General features: G+C 37.6%; 1 protein-coding gene and 2 long non-coding RNA genes across 20 annotated transcripts; 1 reads left to right on the top strand and 2 right to left on the bottom strand.

Moving 5' to 3' along the window:
* Positions 1-474: 474 nt before the first annotated feature.
* Positions 475-1,179, bottom strand: LOC139195308 (uncharacterized). Its single transcript, XR_011580124.1, has 2 exons — positions 1,054-1,179; positions 475-723 (listed from the first exon to the last, which is right to left on the bottom strand). It is a non-coding gene; the product is annotated as an uncharacterized lncRNA (long non-coding RNA).
* Positions 1,180-4,880: 3,701 nt separating this feature from the next.
* On the bottom strand, positions 4,881-16,419 carry LOC103433461 (uncharacterized). Of its 17 annotated transcripts, none has more exons than XR_011580111.1 (11): positions 15,675-16,419; positions 15,452-15,553; positions 15,303-15,342; positions 15,122-15,182; positions 14,516-14,653; positions 11,594-11,666; positions 10,725-10,793; positions 9,536-9,618; positions 8,124-8,435; positions 7,937-8,044; positions 4,881-7,777 (listed from the first exon to the last, which is right to left on the bottom strand). It is a non-coding gene; the product is annotated as an uncharacterized lncRNA (long non-coding RNA). The 17 variants fall into 17 exon arrangements; XR_011580109.1 differs by having other exon boundaries at positions 9,522-9,618; XR_011580112.1 differs by lacking the exon at positions 10,725-10,793 and having other exon boundaries at positions 15,675-16,404.
* A 1,135-nt stretch (positions 16,420-17,554) lies between these two features.
* On the top strand, positions 17,555-23,927 carry LOC103433464 (serine/threonine-protein kinase ATG1c-like). Of its 2 annotated transcripts, none has more exons than XM_008371728.4 (13): positions 17,555-18,083; positions 19,227-19,344; positions 19,427-19,485; positions 20,243-20,307; positions 20,468-20,561; positions 20,645-20,725; positions 20,870-20,978; positions 21,252-21,318; positions 21,402-21,763; positions 21,861-22,216; positions 22,447-22,735; positions 23,056-23,126; positions 23,460-23,927. In XM_008371728.4, exons 1-13 carry the CDS (start codon positions 17,841-17,843, stop codon positions 23,697-23,699), a joined length of 2,154 nt encoding a protein of 717 aa, XP_008369950.1. In that variant the 5' UTR covers positions 17,555-17,840; the 3' UTR covers positions 23,700-23,927. The 2 variants fall into 2 exon arrangements, with proteins under 2 accessions (XP_008369950.1, XP_028957048.1); XM_029101215.2 differs by having other exon boundaries at positions 17,580-18,083; positions 20,189-20,307.
* Positions 23,928-24,306: the final 379 nt, after the last annotated feature.

The following is a 24,306-nucleotide window of genomic DNA, read 5'->3' on the forward strand; positions in this document are numbered from 1 at the left end:
TTGAAAGTGTGTTTTTACAAAATGATTATGGGACGGTAAGGATGCGTTTGGTACAAGGAATGGGAGGGAACATAGTGGGACGAAAGTTGTTCGTCTCACATTTAGCGCAATAAAATGATGTGGGATGTATTGTTCCTGGAATGATTTTTGATCTAATTTTTGTACCACGCTCCTCCCATGAACGAACTTGTTCCACTCTGTGAAACATAATATTATAATTTTCTTGGACAGTGCATAGTGAACAGCGCCCATTTAATGAAATTTTCAAATGATAAATATACTCCAATTTTTACAAAATTACAATATTTACCCATGCATTATTCTCTTTGATATTACTAGCGATGATGTCGCGCGATGCTGTGGGTTTTTAACCGTATAAAACATGTCAAAAGTTCCACGTATATACACAATATGCAATATTTACATATATGTGATTCATGCCTTCTTAACCATTAACAGAACAAACTGAAAAAATGAAAGGCAAAATCTACACTTAGGTATAAATATACATGCGGTCTGCAAATTCATTTCTAAGTTCTACAACTGCAACTTATTCCAAAACACCTACTTACTCGTCCTCTCCCTCCTTTTCCTCTCCCTTCATAATCCTTGTCATTGTCTTTTTGGATTTTGGCAGCTAAACATGCTCATTTTAATACTCTATGCATCCACATCATGAGGACCCTTCAGTACCTGAAGTTGCAGCACAATAATACCAGAAATCTTGCAATACAACACTACCAATTTTAATGATCATAATTGTAACATCCCACATTGTTCAAGGGCGAGGATCATGTAAGCCTTATATGTATATTCTCATCTCTACCTAGCACGAGGCATTTTGGGAGTTCATTGGCTTGGGATTTCATAGGAATTCTGAAGTTAAGCGAGTTCGCGCGAGGTCAATCCCATGATAGGTGACCCACTGGGAAGTTCTCGTGTGAGTTCCCAAAAACAAAACCGTGAAAGCGTGGTCGGGGCCTAAAACGGACAATATTGTGCTACGGCAAAGTTGAGCCCGAGATGTGGTGGGGGCCCGAGCCGGGATGTGACAATAATATGCAGAGACACTGACATGATAATCGTCCAAATCAAACAATGGGGTTTAAGGAATGCATTTCATAATACTAGATACCAAAAATGTTGATTCCAAGTTCAGCATATAGATTGGAGAGAAGAAGTTATCCACAAAGTGAATAAACCACCACGTGATATAGAAAGTGATGGTTTTGACGTATTGGGTGATCCTAGACCTGTAAACAGGTCGGGTTTATTAGGTTTGGGTCGGGTTGAACCCGACCCGTTAAGTTAACAGGTCCCCCGAATCCAACCCGTTAAGCTAACGGGTTACCCGTTTCACCCGTTAACACCCGTTAACAATTATTATTATTATTATTTTTGCATAAAGTTTATTTTTTGTTATTAAGACTTTACTAAAATTACTAAAATATCCTCAACTAACGGGTGCTAACGGGTCTAACGGGTTGACCCAAAGTGATACTAAAATATCCTCAACTAACGGGTGCTAACGGGTGTTAACGGGTCCTAACGGGTCTAACGGGTTGACCCAAAGTGACCCGTTATTTAACGGGTTGTTAACGGGTTCACCCGTTAACGACCCGACCCGTTAAGCATCCACCCAAGTACAAATATTAACGGGTTCGGTCGGATCGGGTTAACGGGTTGGATCCAAAATGCCAGGCCTAGGTGATCCAATAACTAATGCAAGTTAGAATCTAAGGAAATGATAATGAGGGGCAGGCAACCTAGCTCATATGGAATAGGCCTTTACATTCCTTTTTAATTTCTTTATCAAAATAATTGCAAATGCATATTAAATATTCAGTGGTATTTAAATAACAGGTGTATACGAAATTCTAATGATCATAACAATACATCATTTCGTTTCAAAAAACAATACATTATTGATCATAATAAAGGTTCTAAATTCTAATGAGAACAATAACGATAGCACAGCAGTTCGAAAATGCTCTCATAAATGAATTAAAGAATAATAGATCTTGTGATGCCTAGCTTAGGGTAAGGTATTAGTGTTAAGACTAATCAACAAAACAAATGATTTTAGAGGTGCTTACAGGGATCCCACATCACAAAAATTAGAGCATGCACCAAAATACACAGCAAATATCACAAAAATTAGAGAATGCCCCAAAAATTGAGGCCCAATTCTCTATTTCACAGAGGACAAAAACCAAAAAGAATGGTAACAAAATCACAATTCTCTGGTAATAAAAAAAATTTGGTAATAAAAATTCGACAATACAATAACAAAATTACTGTAACTGAATCACTGTTCTAAAAATCCCCGCCTAGCGCCGCCTAGGCCCCGCCTAGGCGCTAGGCCCCAGCCCACCGCCCCGATTAATGCCTAGGCCCCAGCCCACCGCCTAGACCACCTAGGCACCCGCCTAGCCCGCCTAGGCACCTGCCTAGCCCGCCTAGGCACCCGCCTAGCCCGTCTAGGTTGCAACTCACTTAGACAGAAAATACATAACTTTCATTTTGCATTTTGTTTTTTTCCAATAAATTGTAAGAGACTTGTTGCATACTTGAATGAACAAACATTATATCCTTATTTCACATGTTTTTATTATGTTCCAATACTTCATGATATATATGCATTATATTTTGTAGTTTATGATGAAATTATATATATTTCAAGTAGAAGCAAACACTTATTTACCTTAAATATGATAGATTTACTTAAATCCGCCTAGTTCGCCTAGGCTCCCGCCTAGCCGCCTAGGCGCTAGGCCCCAGCCCGCCGCCCGACTAGCGCCTAGCGATTTTTAGAACCTTGAACTGAATACACCTCAAAAAGCCAACGGCCCAAATGCTCCATCCAACAATCCAAATTTTTTAAATTCACAAACAAAGCAAATCCATAGCAATTTGACATGCTTAGTACAATCAAAATTCACAAGAACAAACAAAGGATTGAACAAACAAACTTTGCAAGCTAATTAAATATTCACACACATTGATTAGACACACTGCACAACATTCACACATACAGTCACATACACAATCACACGCACACCTGCACATACTGTGTCATTCGTACACTGATTAGACACACTGCATAACATGGTTCTCTCTTTTTAAAGTCCTTTGTATTAATTCTTATGTGAATAGTTACTCAATAGCATCTGTCAATACTTAAAACAAAGAAGAAGTCACTCGATTTACCCTTCTACATTGCATTTCAAGTTATACACTATACCTGAATGAATTTTGTTGATGCACAAAACCGGAGGTTTTGGAACAACGTAAATCCGACCGTGAATCTGCAAGAAAGTAAATAACACAAGATGTATTGTGGTTCACCCCAAGTTTTGGGCTACATCCACACTGATATTGTATTTATCTGAGAGGTATGGGGAGTGAGGGAGAGAGGGTGAGAGGGCCTAGGAATTGGCCTCCGAGGGTGAGAGTGAGGCTCCCCCTTTTGTGAGGGTGAGGAAGCCCTTTTATAGAATAAAGGCTCCTCCACTTTTTACATATTTGACCTTCTTTTATTACATAATTACATTTGAGTCCCCTGAGTATTTATACAAGATCTAAATACAGATGCCCTAAGTATGGTATAAACAGTAGTCCCACAAGTCTTCAATCAAGAGTCTTTTGGCTGGAGACTTGAAATTCAATCCATGTGTGGGCCGAAGTAACTAGATGTCGTCTTGAACTAATACTTGATATGAGGTGGTGCTTAAAGTGCAATGATGCTCAACTAGAAGTAGCACATGTTGCGAGGCTGCTCTGTTTGTGGCTTATGTTGCCTTGGTTGGCTCGGCTTATGGCGTTGAAGGTGAGGAAGTCTCTTTTATAGAATAAGGGCTCGCTCCTCAATACATAAATGATGGACTAGAGTTGATGCTTACGGCGAGACGGTTGCTTAGTAGGCGGTGATACTCTCTAATGATGGTGAGGGAGTCCCTTTTATAAAATAAGGGCTCGCTCCTCAATACATGAATAATGAGCTAGAGTTGATGCTCTCTAATGATGGTGAGGGAGTCCCTTTTATAAAATAAGGGATCGCTCTTCAATACATAAATAATGGGCTAGAGTCCCCCAAGTATTTTTCATGAGGCCCAGTTGAGGCCCAATATATGGTACATAATGTAGTCCCCCAAGTCTTCTGTCAATAGAGCCTATTGACTAGAGACTTCAAATTGAATCCATGTATGGGCCGAAGTGGCGGTTGTTCGGAGACTGTATTTGTATACCCTGCACTGAAGCTTTGTAGGTGAAGCTTTGCAAGTGAAACTTTGAAGCTAGAGCTCTGTAAATGAAGCTTTTGAAGCTAGAGCTTTTGTAAATGAAGCTTTTGAAGCTAGAGCTTTTGTAAATGAAGCTTTTGAAGCTAAACTTCTGTGAATAAAGCTTTTGAAGCTAGAACTTTTGTAAATGAAGCTTTTGAAGCTAGAGCTCTGTAAATGAAGCTTTTGAAGTTGATTGACATGAATGATGCTCATGAATGTTTATGTTGAATGACATGAGTGATACTCATGGATGTTGACATGAGTGATGCTCATGAATGTTGACATGAGTGATGCTCATGAATGTTTATGTATGATTGACATAAGTAATGCTCATGTATGTTTGAAGTACTGGGCGTACTTTTGATCACCTAGTTGGTGATAATAGCGGCGGGGTGCTGAATAATTTTTGTAGTACTGGACGTACTTTTGGTCACTTGGTTGGTGATAATAGCGGTAGGGTGCCGAATAATTTTTGTAATACTGGGTGTACTTTTGGTCACCTGGCTGGTGATAATAGCGGCAAGGTGCTGAATAATTTTTTGTAGTACTGGACATACTTTTGGTCACTTAGTTGGTGCTATTTTGGGCTTATAGGCATTTTCCACACAACATTCCAGCCCATTTATTTTGGGTTTTGCTGTTTTTTTTTTATTACCCTCTGATGGGGTTTATACAGATGTCTCTGAAAGATAAGAAAAATAAATTACATCATTAAAAAATAAAGCTACTGAAAGTGGGTATGACAGATGGTTGGATAGCATGTGCAGCTGGTAGTTGCCGCTGGTTGGATAGCATGTGCAGCTGGTAGTTGCCGCGGGGGGGGGGGAGAGCCTGCTCAATGGGTCGTGGCCATAATCATGGCATCACCCCGTCTGCTTTTCCTTTATCTTCTTCCCCGTTTTTCTTTTCTCTGCTGCACTTAATAGGCAGTCATGCTTACTGCTTTTTCTTTTATTTTTTCTTTTGCTTTCAGCCTGGTTGGTGTTGGGACCTTGTAATGGGATGGCAAACAGCTTGGCATCATTATGTCTGAATTCCTTTATCATTGTGGTGCTAGACCACTTTCCAGCTGTGTGTTTAAAGGAACCTGTTTTACCTTCACTGCTTTTTTTACCATACTTCCTCCATCTATACCCATTTGAAGCAATCATCACCCCTAGAGCTGATACTCGACCGGATGAGTCATTCTGAGAGGCAGCAGAATGTTGACGTCTGCAATGTGTGGACCGAAGCCCAAATGCAACATCGTTTGGCCTGCCACCAGAAGAAGAAACAAACCGAGCAAAACAGTGTACCTCAACATCTTCATCCGCCGCACTGAATCTATCTGAAAGCTCGAAGTTTCAGCTTCAAAAAGCTTCGCATACTAGTGAAGCTCACCAGAGAGATCGCCGAAGTGAGAGCTTGAGCAGCGGAGTTTGTACTCGAGGTGAGTGATCATGAACCGTAGAAAAATGGAGAATCAAAAGGTTTGCGACAGACCTTGCGCTTGAGGTAGTAAATGACGAGTTCCTCGTGTGTCGGGTGGAACCTGAAGCCGGGAGCGAGGGCAGTCGGGGCCTGGTGAATTATCAGGCAGCTCTTACTTCCGTGTGAAATATCCAACAATGATCTTTGAATTCCAGATGAAACTGAATAACCAGTAAGGCGAAGTTGCTTAGACTGAATGAAGTCTATACAGTCATTCATTTTCTAAGTTTCAAACTTTGCGAAATGGAGCTTCCCTTCAAGAACAGGACGCCTTTTATCGCCATTAAAAGATGCTAAGCTATCATTCAAAGAAGACGAATTGTCACTGTTCGTTGAGAAATACACTAACTTTATCAGGGAACCTCCAATATCGAGAGCAAGGTGGGAAATTTGAGCTTCCGAATTGGTGGGTTTTGAAACCTCTGTAATTCCAACGTTCCCAATTTCCATTTCGGGTAGCTTCCTCTTTTGATTTGAGCTTTTTTTTTTTTTGGACTCAAATTGCACTGTTACCCCTTTGCCATCTGCATTGCACCTAACCCATTATATACATATATACTCTCTTTTTTTTTTGGGCGGTCTCTACTTCCTTCCTTCCCACACAGAATTTCAGTATTCGATACCCACCCAATCTTTATGTACTGTTGATCCCATTTTCTCTTCGTTTGAAGACGAAATGAGTAATCTTGCCCGAGGAATCGTGAGCTACCCACCCAGAAACTGTCTATATGAATTTTGTATTTAGGCAGTGAACTGTTGGATATAACCAAGGTCCTAATTCCTAATCACTTCAATTGATCAAAGTGGCCAAGCAAATCTTCTCGCAGTTTGTCTTTCAAAAAATCCTACTTGGAGTAAAAATTAATAGTAATAAGTTATATTATAACCAATAAATTGAATTCAACAAACAAAAACAATTTGACCACTGCACATAGAACTCCATAAATTACTTACCACATCAACTGTGAGAGGTCCAACATGTCTAAAAGTCTCAAAAACTTCTCCATGTTCAACTCTAATCAACTAAAAACACTAAAAGGCAGAGGATAACATATAAATTCATTAATATTCTCTACCCACGGATAAGTTAAAAATAGAAAGCATTGACCATTCCAAGGAAAAGTGCAGCCATTATTACGATCCAAAACTCATTTCTTAGTCTGGGTACTCGACTTCGTAATCTTCGCTTTATTTCCATTATATTGACACACTTTGTCATCATATATCTTTCTAGAAAAAAACCTAAAAATTAAACGATTCTAATCATTGAAATAGAATGAACAGTAAACTTTTTAAATTCTTAGAACACCATCATTTGCCTAATTGGCAGAAATCAAAGTAATTACATGTCTGATCACTTAATCAGCTTAATCACAGATAATTAGAATAAAATTAAGATACATCAATTCCTTCCACCATATTTTTGCACACACGTAGTTCTCCCTATAAAAATTCTAGAAAATTAATTATTAGGAGAGAAATAGAAAAGGAAATTTAGAAATTGTTTATAAAGCAAAGGAATCCAATCCAAAATGTACATGTGCAACTCATTGGAATCAAATCAAATCCAATAATAATAATAAATGGCTTATTACCAATAAGTAAGAAGACTTGGTAAAACCATTTACCAACTTAGGAAACCTCTGCCCATTTGATTTGTAATTGGTATACTTTAAATGGAACTAATATGGAATGCACAGTAAACGACTTAAACTAACATACGAAGTCAAAGACTATGTACCTCTTTTCATGTTTCATACCAGATTTAGTAAATTTCTTTAATAAGTTGCGCACTCGCAATTGGATAAACTTAATTTGAAGGCTTTAGTTTTCTGAAAAGTAATTTCAAATGGTATTTGATAACTCAAACAGATAATAGAGAACATATTCAAGAAAAAGAAAAATATGATATCAGAGTCGAAGTTACCAAGTATGTGCAGATGGCAAGTGATCTAAGCCTTGTGCATTAGAAATTTCTGTGAGCCCGAGATACCTTAAATTGCACAAAAACCTTCTAAAATCACCTGGACAATATGAGCAACAATGCTCAAACCACATCTTATACAACAAATACAATAAATATCATAATATATAGCGAAATTATGTCGAAAAATTTATCGAAAAATTCATACAAATATAATTACAAAATAAATTAAATAATAGTAACAATCTAGTTATTTGACCTCTATCATTATTTAAAGTCGCCGCAACTGATCCTTGCACCAAAGCCCTCTTCATGTCTGCCATCCTTTCTTTTTTGTCTCCATTTTAGGGTTTTCACACAAAAAATGCTATTCACATATTAGCTTTCATAGTTTCACGGATCCATCCTATTTGGACTTCAATATAGACAGAGATGTAAATTTGTACCTTTCTCTTTTCTTGGATCTGAAATTTTCGAGAGCTCCATCTACCTTTTCTTCAATCCAGACAACAAATTGAGAAGCCCATTTATAGAATACACCATACACACATGCATGAATCAGAGTCGCTTCATTTGACATTCGATCATGAAAACGAGTGAAAAAAAGAGGTGGGCGTGCTTTACCTTTATTGGTCTTGGGATTTATGGAGTCCTTCGTGAAGGCGGAGTCGTCGATGATGAGTGCAGAGCCGATCTGAGCAAGGCACCGAATGTAGATTGGAAACAAAATCTCTAAACCAGATTCGCTCGTGACTATTCTGTGAAAAAAGAACACATGATTTGTGAGGGACAAAACCAAAATGAAAGGTAAAGTGAAGTAGATGGAATCGATTGACATAAAAAATTGTAAAGATTCGAAAAGCAGAAAATTCCCTCAATCCTACAATCAACTCTCTCTCCCCCACTCTTCCCTTTCCTTCTCTCTCTTAAACGCATCATGGATCCCATCACCCAAACCCTCATCGAATGACACGACCAACCCACCTAACCTGTCTCAAACCCATAGGACAAAATTACCCTTACTAACTTACTATCTTGACCGTTAGATTTTAACCCTTGATGGGGCAGCCTCATCATTTTCACTCCCTAAGGGTTGGGATTATATCAATAAATGAACGAAGCCAACCACACAAAATGTGACCGGCCCAAACCGCAACCCACCCTTAATTTAATGGTATGTGTAAATAAAGCAAAATCAAAGGTCAAACTTGTGAGTGTAGCTAAAGCTACCATCAATTCATTTCTCAACTTTAGAATAGACGAGAAAATATGCCTGCGTGTTGCTGCAGGGACTTGAATGTATTAGTCGCAATATGCATGAATAGTTTCCACACAAAACAACTAAAAAGACGTAGCACCTAAGAATCAATGAGCAATTGGGACATCTTACTCATATGTGAGAGTCTCAATCCCTATTTCAAATCCCTATTGGACAAAAATCCTATTTCTTCTTCAAATTGAATGGACATCATTGATCAAGCAATTAAACATTCCTACTGGTAAATAATTGACCAAGAGTTGAGCAGATATATAGGGGATTGGAAAAAGAGGATGCAATTAAACTATATAATGTAACAAAAGTAAAGGTCAACACAACTCTTCAAATTAAACTATATATCTAATTTACCATAAAACTTTGTAAAACTGATAGTTTACCTGATATAAGCACTTAATTTTCCTATTTAAAACAGTTTACCCATTCTTGATAAGTAAAATATAACTTAAGCTTAATTTATTAACAGCTTAATGCAGTTCAAAAGTATTTCCTGTTGTGGCGAGAATGAGAAGTTATAACCAACCCGCCTTAACTTCTAACTTTTTCCAGATGGATATGTACAGTTTACCTGCACCCTCATACCATGTGTCTTGAGCTGTTATCTATCTTCCACTTGCAACATTTTCGCTCTTCTGCACGGGAACCTCAACAGCAAACGATTTCATCTGTTATCGGTATTAGAAAAACACATTATACTTAAAATCATCAGTAAAGATATTTTCAAACAATTCACAATCCATTACACAAAGTGGATCCAACTCCAAGGCAAGACTAAGCAAACACACAAACTGTATAAAAACCCAATAAAAGTAGAAGTGTAACAATATTGTTATGCATGTAGATTTATTCTCACAGATAACGAATATAAGAATTTGATGATCTTGCTACTCAAGCTCCAAGGAAAAATGAAATAAAATTCAATTGTTAAAATTAATCCTTATGTAAATGTATTCCCCACATCTATATCATTCAAGTACAACGAAATTCAATGGTTTCAACCAAAAAAAAAATCCTGAATGATTTGAGTTTAGGACATTCAAGTACAACGTAATTGAAATTTGTGCAATAAATTCCATGAAAACATAACATACAAACAAAACTTAATTGAAAGCAGAAAGAAAAACTTGGATATGAGAACCGATAAACACATTGTACCATAAAATGGCTCTACATGAGAGAGGGAGCGAGGGAAGAAAAAGTGTGTAGAGAGAGAACGCACAGAATCATAAATCTTGAAACATCCCAACGTTACAAAAGCAGTACTACAAAATGCCTCACATAAAGATAGAAAAGCCCAACAATAAGTAAGAAAGACATTAGTTGCTCCATCTATAGGACATTTTGCAAAACAGTTAGGCTCTTGAAACTAAGAGATCATAATACATTTATGTAAGGGTAATCAGAACAAAAAAAATGGAATTGAAAGTCGATTACGAACTACTTCGGTGTTTACCTAATATTGGGGAATCAAAAATTTGGGAGACAATGCAAATTTTGGAATCCAACTCCAAAATTTGGAGGAATTAGATTCCTTACAATTTGGTGGAGGTTGAATTCCGAGTTATTGGAATGCATTTTGCCTCCCCATTATACCCTCGAAAAATATAAACAATCATTAGAGACCGAGCAACACACACTCGTAAATAAAAGATTAGCAACATTTACTTCAAGATAAACATAATGCATACAGAAGAATAAAACTGCAACAAAAAACTTTCCACACAAACTTTTACACTGAAGATGAGAATTAAAAGAATCACACCAGACTTACCCTTTCAAAAATAAATCCTGGACCTACAAATTCAGAAAAACCTTGTGAGCCGTTCACATATACCTATACCTGTCAAGGTGCACAACACCATTAAATGCTAGAGTTGACATCTACCTGTTCATCCACAGAACAGATATAGTGAAAGAGACACAGAAAACAAACCAAGCTTCAAGTCTTTTTTTCTAATCTAAATTAGAGAATGCTCACCCAGAAGACAAAGTAATACACATTTCTTAGGAAATTGTTTTGCAGTAGAGGCTATATAAGTGATCATTTGAGCAACCTATTGCTGAACCTATGTCAAGACGTAACAAAGTAAAACAAACAAAAAACAGGCATTGTTAAATCTTCCTAACTACAAATTCATAAAGTAACACCACCAAAACAAACAAAAAAACGTGTTGTAAATCTTACTGCATTTAAATCTTTCTCACTTTAAAACAAAAATTAAGGAATATCCCCACCGTAAAAAGTAACACCACAGGAACAAAAAAACAAAAAAAGACTTCGTAAAGACAACACTCTTGTTAAGATACCCCAACTAAATCAGTTAGCAGCAAGAGACCAACATGGCAATGGGAGTCTACAAAAAGGAAACAGAACAGAAGATATAAAATAGTAGACAAATGGTCATAGTTATATTAATTGAAATTGTTCAGAAAAAAAAAAACAATGTTGAATACATACTTCCTTAGAATAAAAAATTGATTAATTCATTATAATGGTTTTTTTGTAACCCAATTAGAAAAGATACAACTTAATAACGATGGAAGCCACAGACCTATGTCATTTCTTATTCGGGATCAAATAGAGCATATTTCTTATTCGGGAACCAGAAATTTAAGATTGCAAGCTTGAGACTTCCATACCTCAAACCGAAGCCGGCGTGATGTCTAGTAGTTCAAACCTTGATCCTTGATAAATTGAACTTCCTTCTTTGATCTAACAATCGAAAAATAGATAAATTAGGCAGCATCTCATATCAATATAACACCCCTATACATACAAACATATACCAAAACAGCCTACATTCATATTTGCATCATATCCTTATTTCTAACTCTTTGGGGAATTTTCACAAACACCTAATAGGCAAGATTTGCTTCAATATAAAAGAAATCTGATTTAGTCAGTGATCTCAATTGCATGTATATCTGAACGACCATGCTTGTTAGTCAGTCATGTTATAGGATGTATTTAACACTTACCAAGCGGTTCCAAAACAACATCCTACATATATATTATGTTGCCAAACTATGAATCAAGATCGAACTTTCCTACTTTGGTAATGTAATCTCCTAGTCTAGTTACGATTTGGTTCCTGTATTTTGACGTGAAAACAATTTTGGTCCCCTAGAAGTTGCCAATGGCACCCGAATTGTAACTGGAAAACAATTCAGACACAGCTATGAAAAATTAAAACTCGAGGCACCAAAGTATGAGAACAAAGAAACCAAAATAGTTAAATTTACCCTTTTACATCATACATACCATTAAAAAATTGTTTAGAGATACAAATTGTAGTCATAGTAGAGAATCCAACCTGACCAAAGAAAGTGGATTTCCTCACTTTCTAGTGTTATTATATTTACCGTGCTTGAGACTATTCAAAGATGAAAAAAGTGGAAATTTCATGCAATATGAAAACAAATCCCTAATAGTTAATACTGCTTACTGTATAAGCTAACAATCTTATTTCGTACGAAAAACATGAAGATCACTAAAAGACACTAGAATATAACTTTCATCAATGACATACTTTATGAGAATTTTGGATCCAAAAGTGGCTCCATTAAAATAAATTTAGACTCGTATATGCAATTGATCGGATCATATTTATATATATTTTTACTTCGAATTCATTTGTCTTTTCTTAGTTAGTTCCTTACATTTTTGAGCTATTTACTATGTTTTTGTATTTTGTGTGATTTATCAAGCAAAGAAAAGAAAAGTAGCACAAGTGAATTATTAAGTAACAAATTCGTCAAAACTGCCTGTGCAGATTAGCTGACTTTGAAAGCATGTTACAAACAGCTCAGAATGAATTAGAAAATGAGCCTTATATTCGTGGAAAGCTACGGATGTCTACTTTCTGGAGCAATTTACGGATTGTTAATATCATTTTTCTAGAAGAAGTTATGGGCATTGTAACACTGAAAGGTTCAAAAACGTGGACAGCACATACACAAAGAGAAAGGCAAGGCATGGACGGTTTGACATGGGCAGAAAATGGGTGGATTGTTGGCTGAAATAATGAAGAACATGTGTGTACAAATGCAAAGGAAAAACACACACACATGGGCAAGGGAAACACACACACATGGGCAAAGGAAACACACACACATGGGCATAAAATGGGTTGATTTGTGGTTGAAATGATGAAGCATGTGTGTGTAAATGTAAAGAGGAAACATGCCAACACACACCCACACAAGCTCACATGCAAAGGAAATGGAGTGGTCCTCTCCCTAGCCTATAAATACATCCACCATTCACCATAACAAGGGGGAAAAAAACCAAAGAGAACACAATCCACCCATCCACCCTTCACCATAACCCACCTATATCCATCCACCACCATAATTTACCACTCATCCATCAAACCACACCTTGTGCCGCTACAAAGAGAAGAAGAAGGATCTTGGACGTGCTTGCCATTCAAATTGGATTGTTGGAGCGTTTTTAGGTGTTTTCTTTCTTTTGTTTTCAATGTTTAAATTTGTTTATCTTTGCTTTGTAAGTATGAGTGGCTAAACCCCTATTTAGTTAGGGGGAAATTTGAAGCCATGAACGTGCTTGAGATTTAAATTGATTTCTTCCAATTGTGATTTGATAAGTTGTGATTGCAATTCAATTATCTATTTTATTCATAACTAATTCTTGTATGTTTATTAAGGATGCATACTTAGTTTTCATGCATGAATTAGATGCTAGAATATAAATGAGTTTCACCTAATCGTTACAAATTTATATTCATAAGTAGTGAAGGTTGTTTAGCACAATCGCGTTAATTGAATTCTTGGCATAAGTTTCATGCAATTCATAGTTACAAGTGTTTCGTCAATACTTATGATTTTCATAGAACTTAATGATTCTTGCTTGTATCTCTATTATGCAATTCATGTAGGGAACTTGTGGGAATGCTTTGGGTTGTTGTATGCAATCATCCAATTCAATGAAATTAGGAAAATCTGAGGATTAATTTAAGCGTACCTAATTAATCTGGGGTGTTGAGCATCATAGTTTATTGAAAAGCAATTGGAAATCAATTCATATACAAGTGTGTCATGTGTGAAGAACGGACCTCTAACTAATCCATCCATCATCTTATTTCTTAAATTTGTTTTACAATCTTCCTAGTTTTATAACTTGTTTGTTTGTTTCAAATTCATCAAAACTAAAATCCCCCTTTTACTTTCTTGTTTCAAAGTGTTTAAAATTTGTTTGTTTGTGTTTTAGAGTGTTTTGAGTCAAGTCAAAACCCAAATTTCGTCCAAAGTTGTGTTAGAGTCAGAAACTGCCTAGTTTGTGTTTTAGGCAGTTTTGAGTGTCTTTAAGTTATTTTGAGTCTTGTGAACCTGTTTTGAGTTCTTTAAGTCTATTCAAACGTTTTTAACTTTGTTTTTATGTTTTTGAGTTAGTTTAGAGGTTTTAGCAAGCCCTCCTAATCCCCGGTTTAGAACGATCCCTACTTACATCTATACTACAATTGTCAAAAAGATAGTTTAATTTGTGTGTCAAGTAATTTTACGCATCAGCAATATATTAACATGTGAAAGAAACATGCATACCTAATGAAATAATGAGGAGAATGGCCTTTGACCATTTGTTGTCTTTGATACAACTCTTTTCATCCATGCCTTCATGTTTGTATCCTTTGGGACAGTGACATGAATAATTTCCAAGTGAATTTAAGCATGTTTCAATATCTGGAAAGTAAGGAACCATGGACGAACATCAGTTAAAATCCCAATTTTTAAATTGGTTGAATTGGGAAAGAACCATTTGTACATTCACATGGTGTTGAGAGAAATAACATTGAAAATAAAGCACTACACATACACAAAATCTATTCAGTATAAAAAGCAGTAATAAACTAATGTAATTTTCAGTTTCTAAGTCATCCATTTGATCAACATATTGATGGAACAAATGTAACTTTCAGTTTTTAACTCATTCATTTGATCAATATTATCCAAGTCAGAAAAGGTAGAACATAAAAATGATTAGGATATATAAACAGGGGCTTCATCTGAGTCAATATCAGCCACAATTCCCCAAAAATTTAATGTCAGGACTCTACCAAGCATCTATGAGGCCCCTTCAAAGTAAGACACTTGTTAAGGAACAAAATGGTGAAGAATACGAAAGGTAAGTAGTGACAATCATCAACTCACCTACATATCCAGCACAGTAGCCAATGTCTTCCTCTCTTTTAGCAATATGCAAATCCCTAATCTGCAAACAATAATTTGGAATCTTGAGATACCAAATCGACTTCAACAGGGTTTGAAGGTTGCATTTTTCATAAAATTTAAAAACTAAAAGCAACAACAATATTAATAAATGAGCACTCACCAAAAATAAAGGAATGGAAAGAGCGATGACATTGTCAGTGCTACACAACGATCATCAAACAATAGATCAGCTCTTCCGCCTTCAAACACCATATTAAATTTCACATTTTTAGGGAAGGGCAAACTATCAAAAATGAAAAGGACTTGTACCTTTTATCAAAGATCTAGAGCCTTGGTTCCTCCGTCATTGCTTGTCTTCTCCAGTCTGGGTTTTACTTTCTTAGCAGTCTCTTCCTTGGTAGTTTTTTTGTCCTGCAAAGAGAAAAAAATTAGAATTAAATTATAAACACAAGGTTCCTTGATTCTTCCGCTTCAGAAATTTGTTGTCGCATAGCCAAAAATTAGAGAAAATAAGCTTTGGTTTAGAACTTACTCATTCTCTGCAGACATGGGTTCCTCTTCAATTTTCATCATCCTCCTCTTTCTGCGATCTCTCTCTCTCTAACTCTCTCATTGTCTATGTGCAATCGTTCTCTCCCTCTCTCTCTCTCTCTCTTTCTGCGTTCTTCCCTCTGTGCAAGCCCATACTCACCATCTCCCTCAATTAACTCTCTCCATTCTTTGTCTGTGAAGCATCAATAATCTGAAAACCCAGTTCGATTTTTCATTGCTCGGATGGAGAAAATTGAGGAATGAAAGAACAAATTAAGGTTAGCACTAAAGTTGAGAGAGATGGAGAGTTGGGAGAAAGGAAGAGTCTAAAAGGGAGTGAAAGATAAAGGATTAAAGAGAGGTTGAGTGTGACAGAGATGAAGGGAAAACACGGGATGGGATTACCAATCCCTGAAATCACTCTCCCTACCCCCAAATCCCTAAAATCACTTATTTGAACATGCAACAGAGCATGGTCCCATCGACCCTATTCCGGTTTAGAAACAAAGGAAATGAAAGTTCCCCTCTAACCAATGCTTGTTCAATCACTGACTCCAACAATTAATTTGAGGAGAAAAATTAACCCTAACCACCTTTTTGGCAGCCCCACTGCTCCCTCTCCCTTCCCTTCCCTACCATCCCACACCTCTCCCTGAAATTCGTCCATAAATCATCCCATATATATCTCTCTCAGCCTAATCCATGAGTTTTGGCTGAAGCACAGCCACACCAAATTTAGATCAAACCTAATGTCCAGAATAATGATAAAAATCGACAAAATATATATACAATTGGCACGTTACCATTGATTCGAGTTCTGGTAAGAAGTGCGGTGGCGAGGTAAGGCAAGGTGTGCGACGGCGAGGGGAAGGCGAGGTGTGAAACGGTGAGACGCCGAATCGACTTTGTCGTTGAAGAGCTCTGGAGCAAAATGAGTTTGTTGTCGAAGAGATCTCTGGAACAAAATCGGGTTTGCTTCCATCCCCCACCCTTTCTACGATGGTCGACACGTGCACTCTGAAAGGTAGCAATTTCGTAAAGAAATCGAAATTTTCTATTTGAAACTGAGAGGGTGGTGGCAATCTTGTAAATAAGTTGAAATGTGATTCAAAACACTGTTCATTTGTACAGTGCAATTGAAAAGCATTCTTTAAACTAAAGTAATAATAATTGCATCACATTCAATATTATATTATTTTTAATCATTCAATTATAATATCATTTTTAGTCATTAAAATATAATATCATTTTTTAGGCGTATTACGTGAGAGAATGACATGCAAAAATGCCTTGAAAATCTCTCTACCCACAAAATCTTAATAATGCCACATGCAGAGAATGATAAACTGTTTATGAAAATCATCAACAAATAACACATAATTTACCACATAAATTATGATTTTTGTTGGGAAAAATATAATTTTTTATGATTAGTTTATCAGTGGATACACCATTTACGACTGGAACGAATTTTTTCCCGCTACAACAGTAAAGAGGTTTTATTCAGATAATTTAGCCAGCCACGTCAACAAAAGTATCTCTATAAACCGATCAATAATCGTGCGACACGTCATCAAAACATGACATTATTGTCCCTGGTCCAATCCCATCATCACCAACCTCAACAAGGAAATAGTTCCCTCCAACCAAACCGCGCCACCTGTCAACACAGCGACACAACTCGAAAAGAAGAAGCTCGTGTGCGCGCCCTCACGATTAGCGGGTAGACCCAACCGCAGGGAACCCTCGTCGTCGCTCCACGCTCTCTCTATTTACCTCTTCCCCAACCGAAAATCCTATCACCCCACCAAAAAGAAAAACCCCACTAATCTAAATTATTTATCACTAATCAGGAATTTTGCAATCATCACGAGGTTTATTAAATATTTTAATCGGATTAATCACTTCCAAGTTTTTCAACCTTACACTCCGTATTATTAAACAAAAAACCTCCATTAATCTCCCCCCCCCCTCTCTCTCTCTGTCTCTCGCTCAAATTTTTTGCTCTCTCTCTCTCTCTCTCATCGCGTTACCAGAATCCGACCGGAACAGCGGTCGAAATCGAAAGAATCCCGAGTAGATCTATGTACGAGGTCCGGCGAGTTCGGGAGTACTAGAGGTTCAATTTCGGGTCTCGGGTTCGGAGCCGCTAGCGGAGGGGTTTGAAATGGCTCAGGCGTCCGAGAGGGGGAGGGTCGTCGGGGATTATCTGGTGGGTCAGCAAATTGGGTCGGGTTCGTTCTCGGTGGTTTGGCACGCGCGCCACCGCGTCCACGGGACGGAGGTGGCGATTAAGGAGATCGCGACGGGGCGGCTGAACAAGAAGTTGCAGGAGAGTTTAATGTCGGAGATTTTCATTCTGAAGAAGATTAACCACCCGAATATTATTCGGTTGCACGATATTATAGAGGTTGGTGGATTTTAGGGTTTATGTAATTGTTTATATTGGTGGCTTAAGTTCTGTTTGGTTGCTCAGAAAATTGGGGAAAACGGAAGGAAAATGGATTGAGCTCTGTTGTTTCGATTTGTTTGAGTTTTTTAGGGTTTTCTGGATGCTGAAGGCTTTGGATATACTTGAGACTTTGATTACTTTGTGTAGCTGTGTTGTTAGGAAAATTCATAGAAAAGTCTGTCTCTTTCTCTCTCTGAAAACAAAGGCATTAAATTTGCAGAGAATTTGTATGCTGCATTGAAACAACTGCATTTTGTTGTCGCATTTAGTAAGAACGTAAATTGTGGCGGGCGGAAAACCGCTCTAGGCTTTGTGTGGTTGATGACACATGTAGATATTTTCGCTGAAAATGGCTTCACTCGATTGAAACTAAAACGATTCTCTGCATTAGTTGTGGAATATGAATAGATTATAGAGTAGTGCCTCCATTGTTTTCTTGTCGCATTAAGAAAGTAAGCCGTAGTGGGGAAAAAAGTCCATGCTTTGTTTTGTTTATAACTCGTGTAGAAATGTGTATGCTTTCACTGAAAATGGCTTCACTCATCGAAAGCTAAAACAGCTTTCTGCATTAGTTGGGAGAAGTGAGTAGGTTATGGGGTAATGCTTCCAGCATTTTCTTGTCGCATATCGAAGAGGTCGCACTTGGTGCGATGGCAAGTGCCTTCGCTCATGAGCTGTAGGTCTCGGGTTCGAGACTTGGGAGCAGCCTCTCCATAAATGGGGGTAAGGCTAGCCGACATTTACCTCTCCCAGACCCTGCCTAAAGCGGGAGCCTTGTGCACTGGGTACGACCTTTATATCGAAGGAAAACGCCGACCCAGGTTTGTCAGCAACGAAACCGAATGTGGCAAAAAACTTTCCGAATTGGAGAACCAGGATATTTGGCATGTGAAGTAATCATTTTAGGCATTTAATAATTGTTTTTGCACATAAATGGAAGACGCCTTTGTAATTGCCTAATTGGTAGAGAGATATAACTAGTGCTCTGCTTTGCTTTGTTATCTTTTATGTGTGGGGAAAAGACTAATCTCACTTTTGCTCAAATTACCCCTGATTTCTTTGTTTCTCGCATAATCTTTGTTTGCAATTCAATTAAAACAGGTTCCTGGGAAGATAAATCTTGTTTTAGAGTATTGCAGAGGTGGTGATCTTTCTATGTATATACAACGCCATGGAAAAGTGCCCGAAGCTCTTGCAGAGCACTTCATGCAGCAGCTAGGTTTGCCTCAGAATTTTTTAGTGCTTCAAGTCATTTTTTTTTCCTTTTTGCATGCTAATGTTAGTGATTGTGTTACTTACAGTCGCTGGTCTGCAAATGCTTCGTGACAACAATCTTATACATCGGGATCTCAAGCCACAGGTCTGGTTGATTCAAATGCTAAATATAATTAAATTTGATTGTTCAATTAGTGCAATGGCAAGTGCCTTCGCCCATGAGCCTTCGCCCATGAGCGGTAGGTCTCGGGTTCGAGATTTGGGAGCAGCCTCTCCATAGGGTAAGGCTAGCCGACATTCACCTCTCCCAGACCCTGCGTAAAGCGGGAGCCTTGTGCACTGGGTACGACCTTTAATTAGTGCAATCATAATTTAGGTTAGTTATGTTGTTTCAACAAGTTCATCACCATTTATACACTGGTGATCTCTTGTAAAATAACCTTTGTCTGATTATCAAATCAGGACAGCATATAATCATACGTGATTCCATCTGATCAATGTTCTTGCTTGATACTAGGCAATATAACTTGTTTTGATAAGACGACTAGATAACATGATGCTAGACTGGCTGGTAAGAGACCATCATCATACATACACATACGTACACAAGCATTCTGTTGTAAGGAGGGAGAATAAGTAGCTAATAGAATCAATTCTAGGATTATAGCACTCCAAATGTTAGTGTTACAATTAAAATAGTTCCCCCAGTTCAATCTCAGCTCAAGAAAGATATATCGCCTAAAGATTAGCTACTTACTAGAGCATCCTGCACATATGATATGTATAGCTAGTGATGATCAGAGATGTCTTAAGATATTGTTTGATACGTAGTAATCTTTTCTTTGCAGAAAGGTTTGGTTGCTATGTCATTCCATTTGTAATGTTTATCATTCTTGGAACAGAATCTCTTGCTGTCCACCAATGACAACAATTCTGTCTTGAAGATTGCAGATTTTGGATTTGCAAGGTAAATCTATCATCGTCATTTTGCCTTTGTTTTTTGGGCAAATTGTTACCCTGTCTATTCAAGCACGTCAATTATCTCTTAGTAACTGATTACATGTGGTGTTTGCTGACTCTCCTTCACATTCATTCTCTTCCAAATTTCCTTATTTTTTCTCGGGCAGATATCTGCAACCTCAAGGCCTTGCTGAAACCTTGTGTGGTTCACCACTTTACATGGCTCCAGAGATAATGCAACTTCAAAAGTATGATGCAAAGGTGAAATTTGCTCCTCTCTACTGATAGGCAATCACAATTATTTCACGAGCCCTTTTCCCACTAACCTTGAACTGAATATGCAGGCAGATCTCTGGAGTGTTGGTGCAATTTTATTTCAACTCGTAACTGGGAGAACCCCATTTACAGGAAACAGTCAAATACAGGTTCAGTTACAAAATCTTTCCCGTTTTCCGTTTTCTTTTCTGAACAGACCTCAAGCTAATATTCCTATATTAGGCATGGATCAACTCAGTAATTTTCAATTGTAATTCTGCCGCACTTTTCATTTAATTTATCTTGTTGTGCAGTTGCTTCAGAACATAATGAAAGCAACTGAGTTGCAGTTCCCTTCAGATAGCAACAATTTGAGTTCAGAGTGCAAGGACTTGTGTCAGAAATTGTTACGCCGCAATCGATGTAATTTTGTTTTGGTTCAATAGTCCAAGTATTCATGTCATATATTTAAGTGAAGTTTGATATGCATATCTGTAATACCATGTTAGGTTAAAAATGGACAATAATTGGATGCTAAAATGGGTTTATAATCATTTTTATGTTGTCAAGTTTCTCATGCATGAGAGATTGAAGCAAGTCACATGTTTAGATTTTGTGCTGCATTAGCTCTTGTATTGTTTAACTAATTTTACCCCATAGTTCTGATTTTTTTTCTTTCTGTTATTGTGTGTACAGTGGAACGCCTAACATTTGAAGAGTTTTTTAACCACCCATTTCTATCTCAGCAGTCATCATATTCGAGGTAAATGAGGCAAATAGTTCAGTCTTCATGGGCTTGACTAAAAATATATTCCTCATATTAAGATGATTCCCTGTGTCATGCAGGAGTAGGAGGGAATCACGAATGGCGGAGGGATTTCCTACATCTGAATGCAATGCAATGAGGAACATGGAGGAAAGTTCTCAAGAAGATTGTCTACCTTTCCATTTAGATGATGATTCCAGTGGCCCTGAGGGGAGCCCATCCTGTTCAAGGAGGAGGTCCTCGATGAAGTCCACTTACGGATTTTCTCTCGATACAAAAGGTGATAGACAGGAAGCATCACCTACCACTTTGTACAGATATGGCAGTGCAACACGTAAAGAAAATTCTAGTCTTAGGTTGGACGGCCATAGATCGTCAGATAGAAATCCAACTGACCCTCTAAGATCTGTGCACAAAAAACCAGTGAATGCTCGATCAAGAGGTAGTATCCTATCATACTCCTCTAATTTCATATTTTTTTATTACATCCAGATATGTCTTAATACAACATGCATTTAATATCTTATTTGCATTTGCAGTTGTGGATTCACTGGAGTTGATCGATCAAGATTATGTTCTTGTGTCTGGACCTCCAGTTGATGTGTCTTCTTCCTCGGCTAGTGCTTCCAAACCAAGCCCTTCATTCTACAAATCTCAGAGTCTCCCTCGATCCTTTACCACCTCATCAAGTGCCCCAATGCCAATCATGGGTGTAGCAGCTAATAGTAACATGCATTGCATAGGAAGCTTAGATAGTCAGAGTTCTGCTCCAGGGACATCACTAGGATCAGCGGACATGGGAGATGCTTTGGAGCAGCCATCAACACACTGCATGACAAGGCTTAGTTCATTGCAGCAATGTGTGTCTGCTATTACTGAATTAGTTCATGAAAAGGTAATTCATTAGATTCCCACTTGTATGAAGTAGTTTATGGTTCCCTCTGTAAATCAGTATAGTATAGAATATTTTGGTGCTAAGATTTGATACTGCTGTACTAGACTCTTGATTTGCTATACAGAATGATGGGTTTTTCTGCTATACATGCATTATTTTTGTTATTTCTATTTTCCATCTCTTTGAACTGATTACGGTATCTGTGTGTGTTTCTTTTTTGTTGTGAAAAGACTGAGGCAAGGAAGCATCCAGAAGCATTCTCAATTCAGCTTGTAATTCTTGCAATCTGGAAGCAAGCTCTTCATATATGCCATACGCAGGCTGCCTCAGCTATGGAAGGAAGTCCGAGTCAAGAGACTGCAAGATTTAGGACCACCAGCAAGAAGCAAAGTAGTCCTGATATGGACGAAAGCCTTGATGTTAACACTCAAGGACCTGAAGATATTTCTTCTGAGATTGAGCGGGAATTTCTCCGAGAGGTTGAGCATGCAGAAGAACTTGCAAAGGCTATTGAACCTGGTATGTATTCTTTTCAGATGTTATCTTGAGCGCTTTTGGTTTTGCCATGTATCCATTAGTTAAGTACTTATGACCAGTAAGACCAAATGTTTCTCTGCTCCTATAATGTGGGAAGTTTTTCATCAATGTCTTTTGGAAACCAGTTATGCATCATTCTTGTCTTATTTATGCATGCATGTTTTGTGAAATAAGAACACTATCTTCAGTCGACATGAAAACATATTTATTTTTTTGTTAATCTTCTCTAACAATATAAAGAAGGGCACTTGTTCATTATACAGCCACTAATAATCTTCTGGTTTACTTTCTAATGGATACAGGACATGCAGAGATGCCAGATGCAATGGAGACAATATTTCAATCTGCTCTTGTTTTTGGGAGACATGGGGGTGTAAGTATCTTCTTTCCTCTATTCTCGTATTTGGCGACATGCCATTCATTTCTTTATTAAATTTAGTTTTCCACAGATTAAACTAGCTGAAAAGCCTCCGAAAACCATTTTCTTGTTTGAACCAATGTTTGCTTGACACAAATCTTTCCTGTCGTTTCTGCATGCTCCTATAAATGTGCGAAATAGAACTCATTAGCCAAGATGGGTTTGCTAAATTCTGTTTCTTTCCTGTCATATCAATTAGAAGCATTCGACCAAAAATGAATATTTTAACAACTAGCAGAATCATAATCTGATAGAAGTAAATTTGTTCTCCCCGTATGTGTCTGGCAGGTCGATGAACTCATGGGTGACATGGAAAGTGCTGCAGTGTTTTATACAAAAGCTGTGCGTCTCCTGGTCTTTCTTCTAGTGGAAGCACCATCCCTCATTCTCAACCCGCCCTTTTCCCTGACAAACTCTGACCGGTATAGGCTTCAAACTTACATTGGTATACTTAATAATAGGCAAGGTTACTCGAGGTCACAGCGGATGGCGATTTTGAAATGTGAGGAGCAACAGTGCCCTCCTTGAGAAATTAAAAGTTAAGCGTGGAGTTTCTTATGTGCCTCGATTGACTGTACACTCTGTAATAATTTGTTTGTACAGCTATTCTTTGATTGAAGGATGTGGGAAGTTAGTGGAACTCGTTCAGTTCGTTAGGTAGCATGTATTTATTTCATTTCTGTCATTTAAAGAATGATGAAAATGTGCATATTCGTTTACCTCTTCGTGTATGATGAAAGTTTGCATATTCGTTTACCTCTTCGTGTTCTTCCGCATTGAAATATGATGGCTTATGTTTCGTTCGATCCATGCATTACTTGTTAGAACATGGAGGGTATTGTTAGCTCACAATCTTATCAAGGTTTTAAAAGACGTTGGTCGGACGGCGGGTTGAGTCTTAGTGCTTAAGCAGCTAGGTGGGGGTCTTAAATTTATTATTTAACATATAAATAAATGCCTGATTACTCCCTAAAAACTAAACTCTGCTTGATTTGAGAATTTAGGAAAGTTAAAACTTAAGCCATATTGCCCATCATCATAGACAAATGCATAAAAAAAAAAAAAAAAATAAAATTGGAACCGCCTAGCCCCTATTTGATTTTTCTCCATGGTTTGGCCCCATTTTCCGATAAAA

This window comes from Malus domestica, chromosome 04, assembly GCF_042453785.1.
Source record: "Malus domestica chromosome 04, GDT2T_hap1".
Lineage (NCBI taxonomy): Eukaryota > Viridiplantae > Streptophyta > Magnoliopsida > Rosales > Rosaceae > Malus > Malus domestica.

Excerpts from the sequence above, each read along its gene's own strand:
- LOC103433464 (XM_008371728.4), top strand. The coding sequence starts at position 17,841 with ATGGCTCAGGCGTCCGAGAGGGGGAGGGTCGTCGGGGATTATCTGGTG. Across the intron at positions 19,345-19,426 it reads GCACTTCATGCAGCAGCTAG|TCGCTGGTCTGCAAATGCTT; the intron begins GTTTGCCTCAGA and ends TGTTACTTACAG. Across the intron at positions 22,217-22,446 it reads CTGAATTAGTTCATGAAAAG|ACTGAGGCAAGGAAGCATCC; the intron begins GTAATTCATTAG and ends TGTTGTGAAAAG.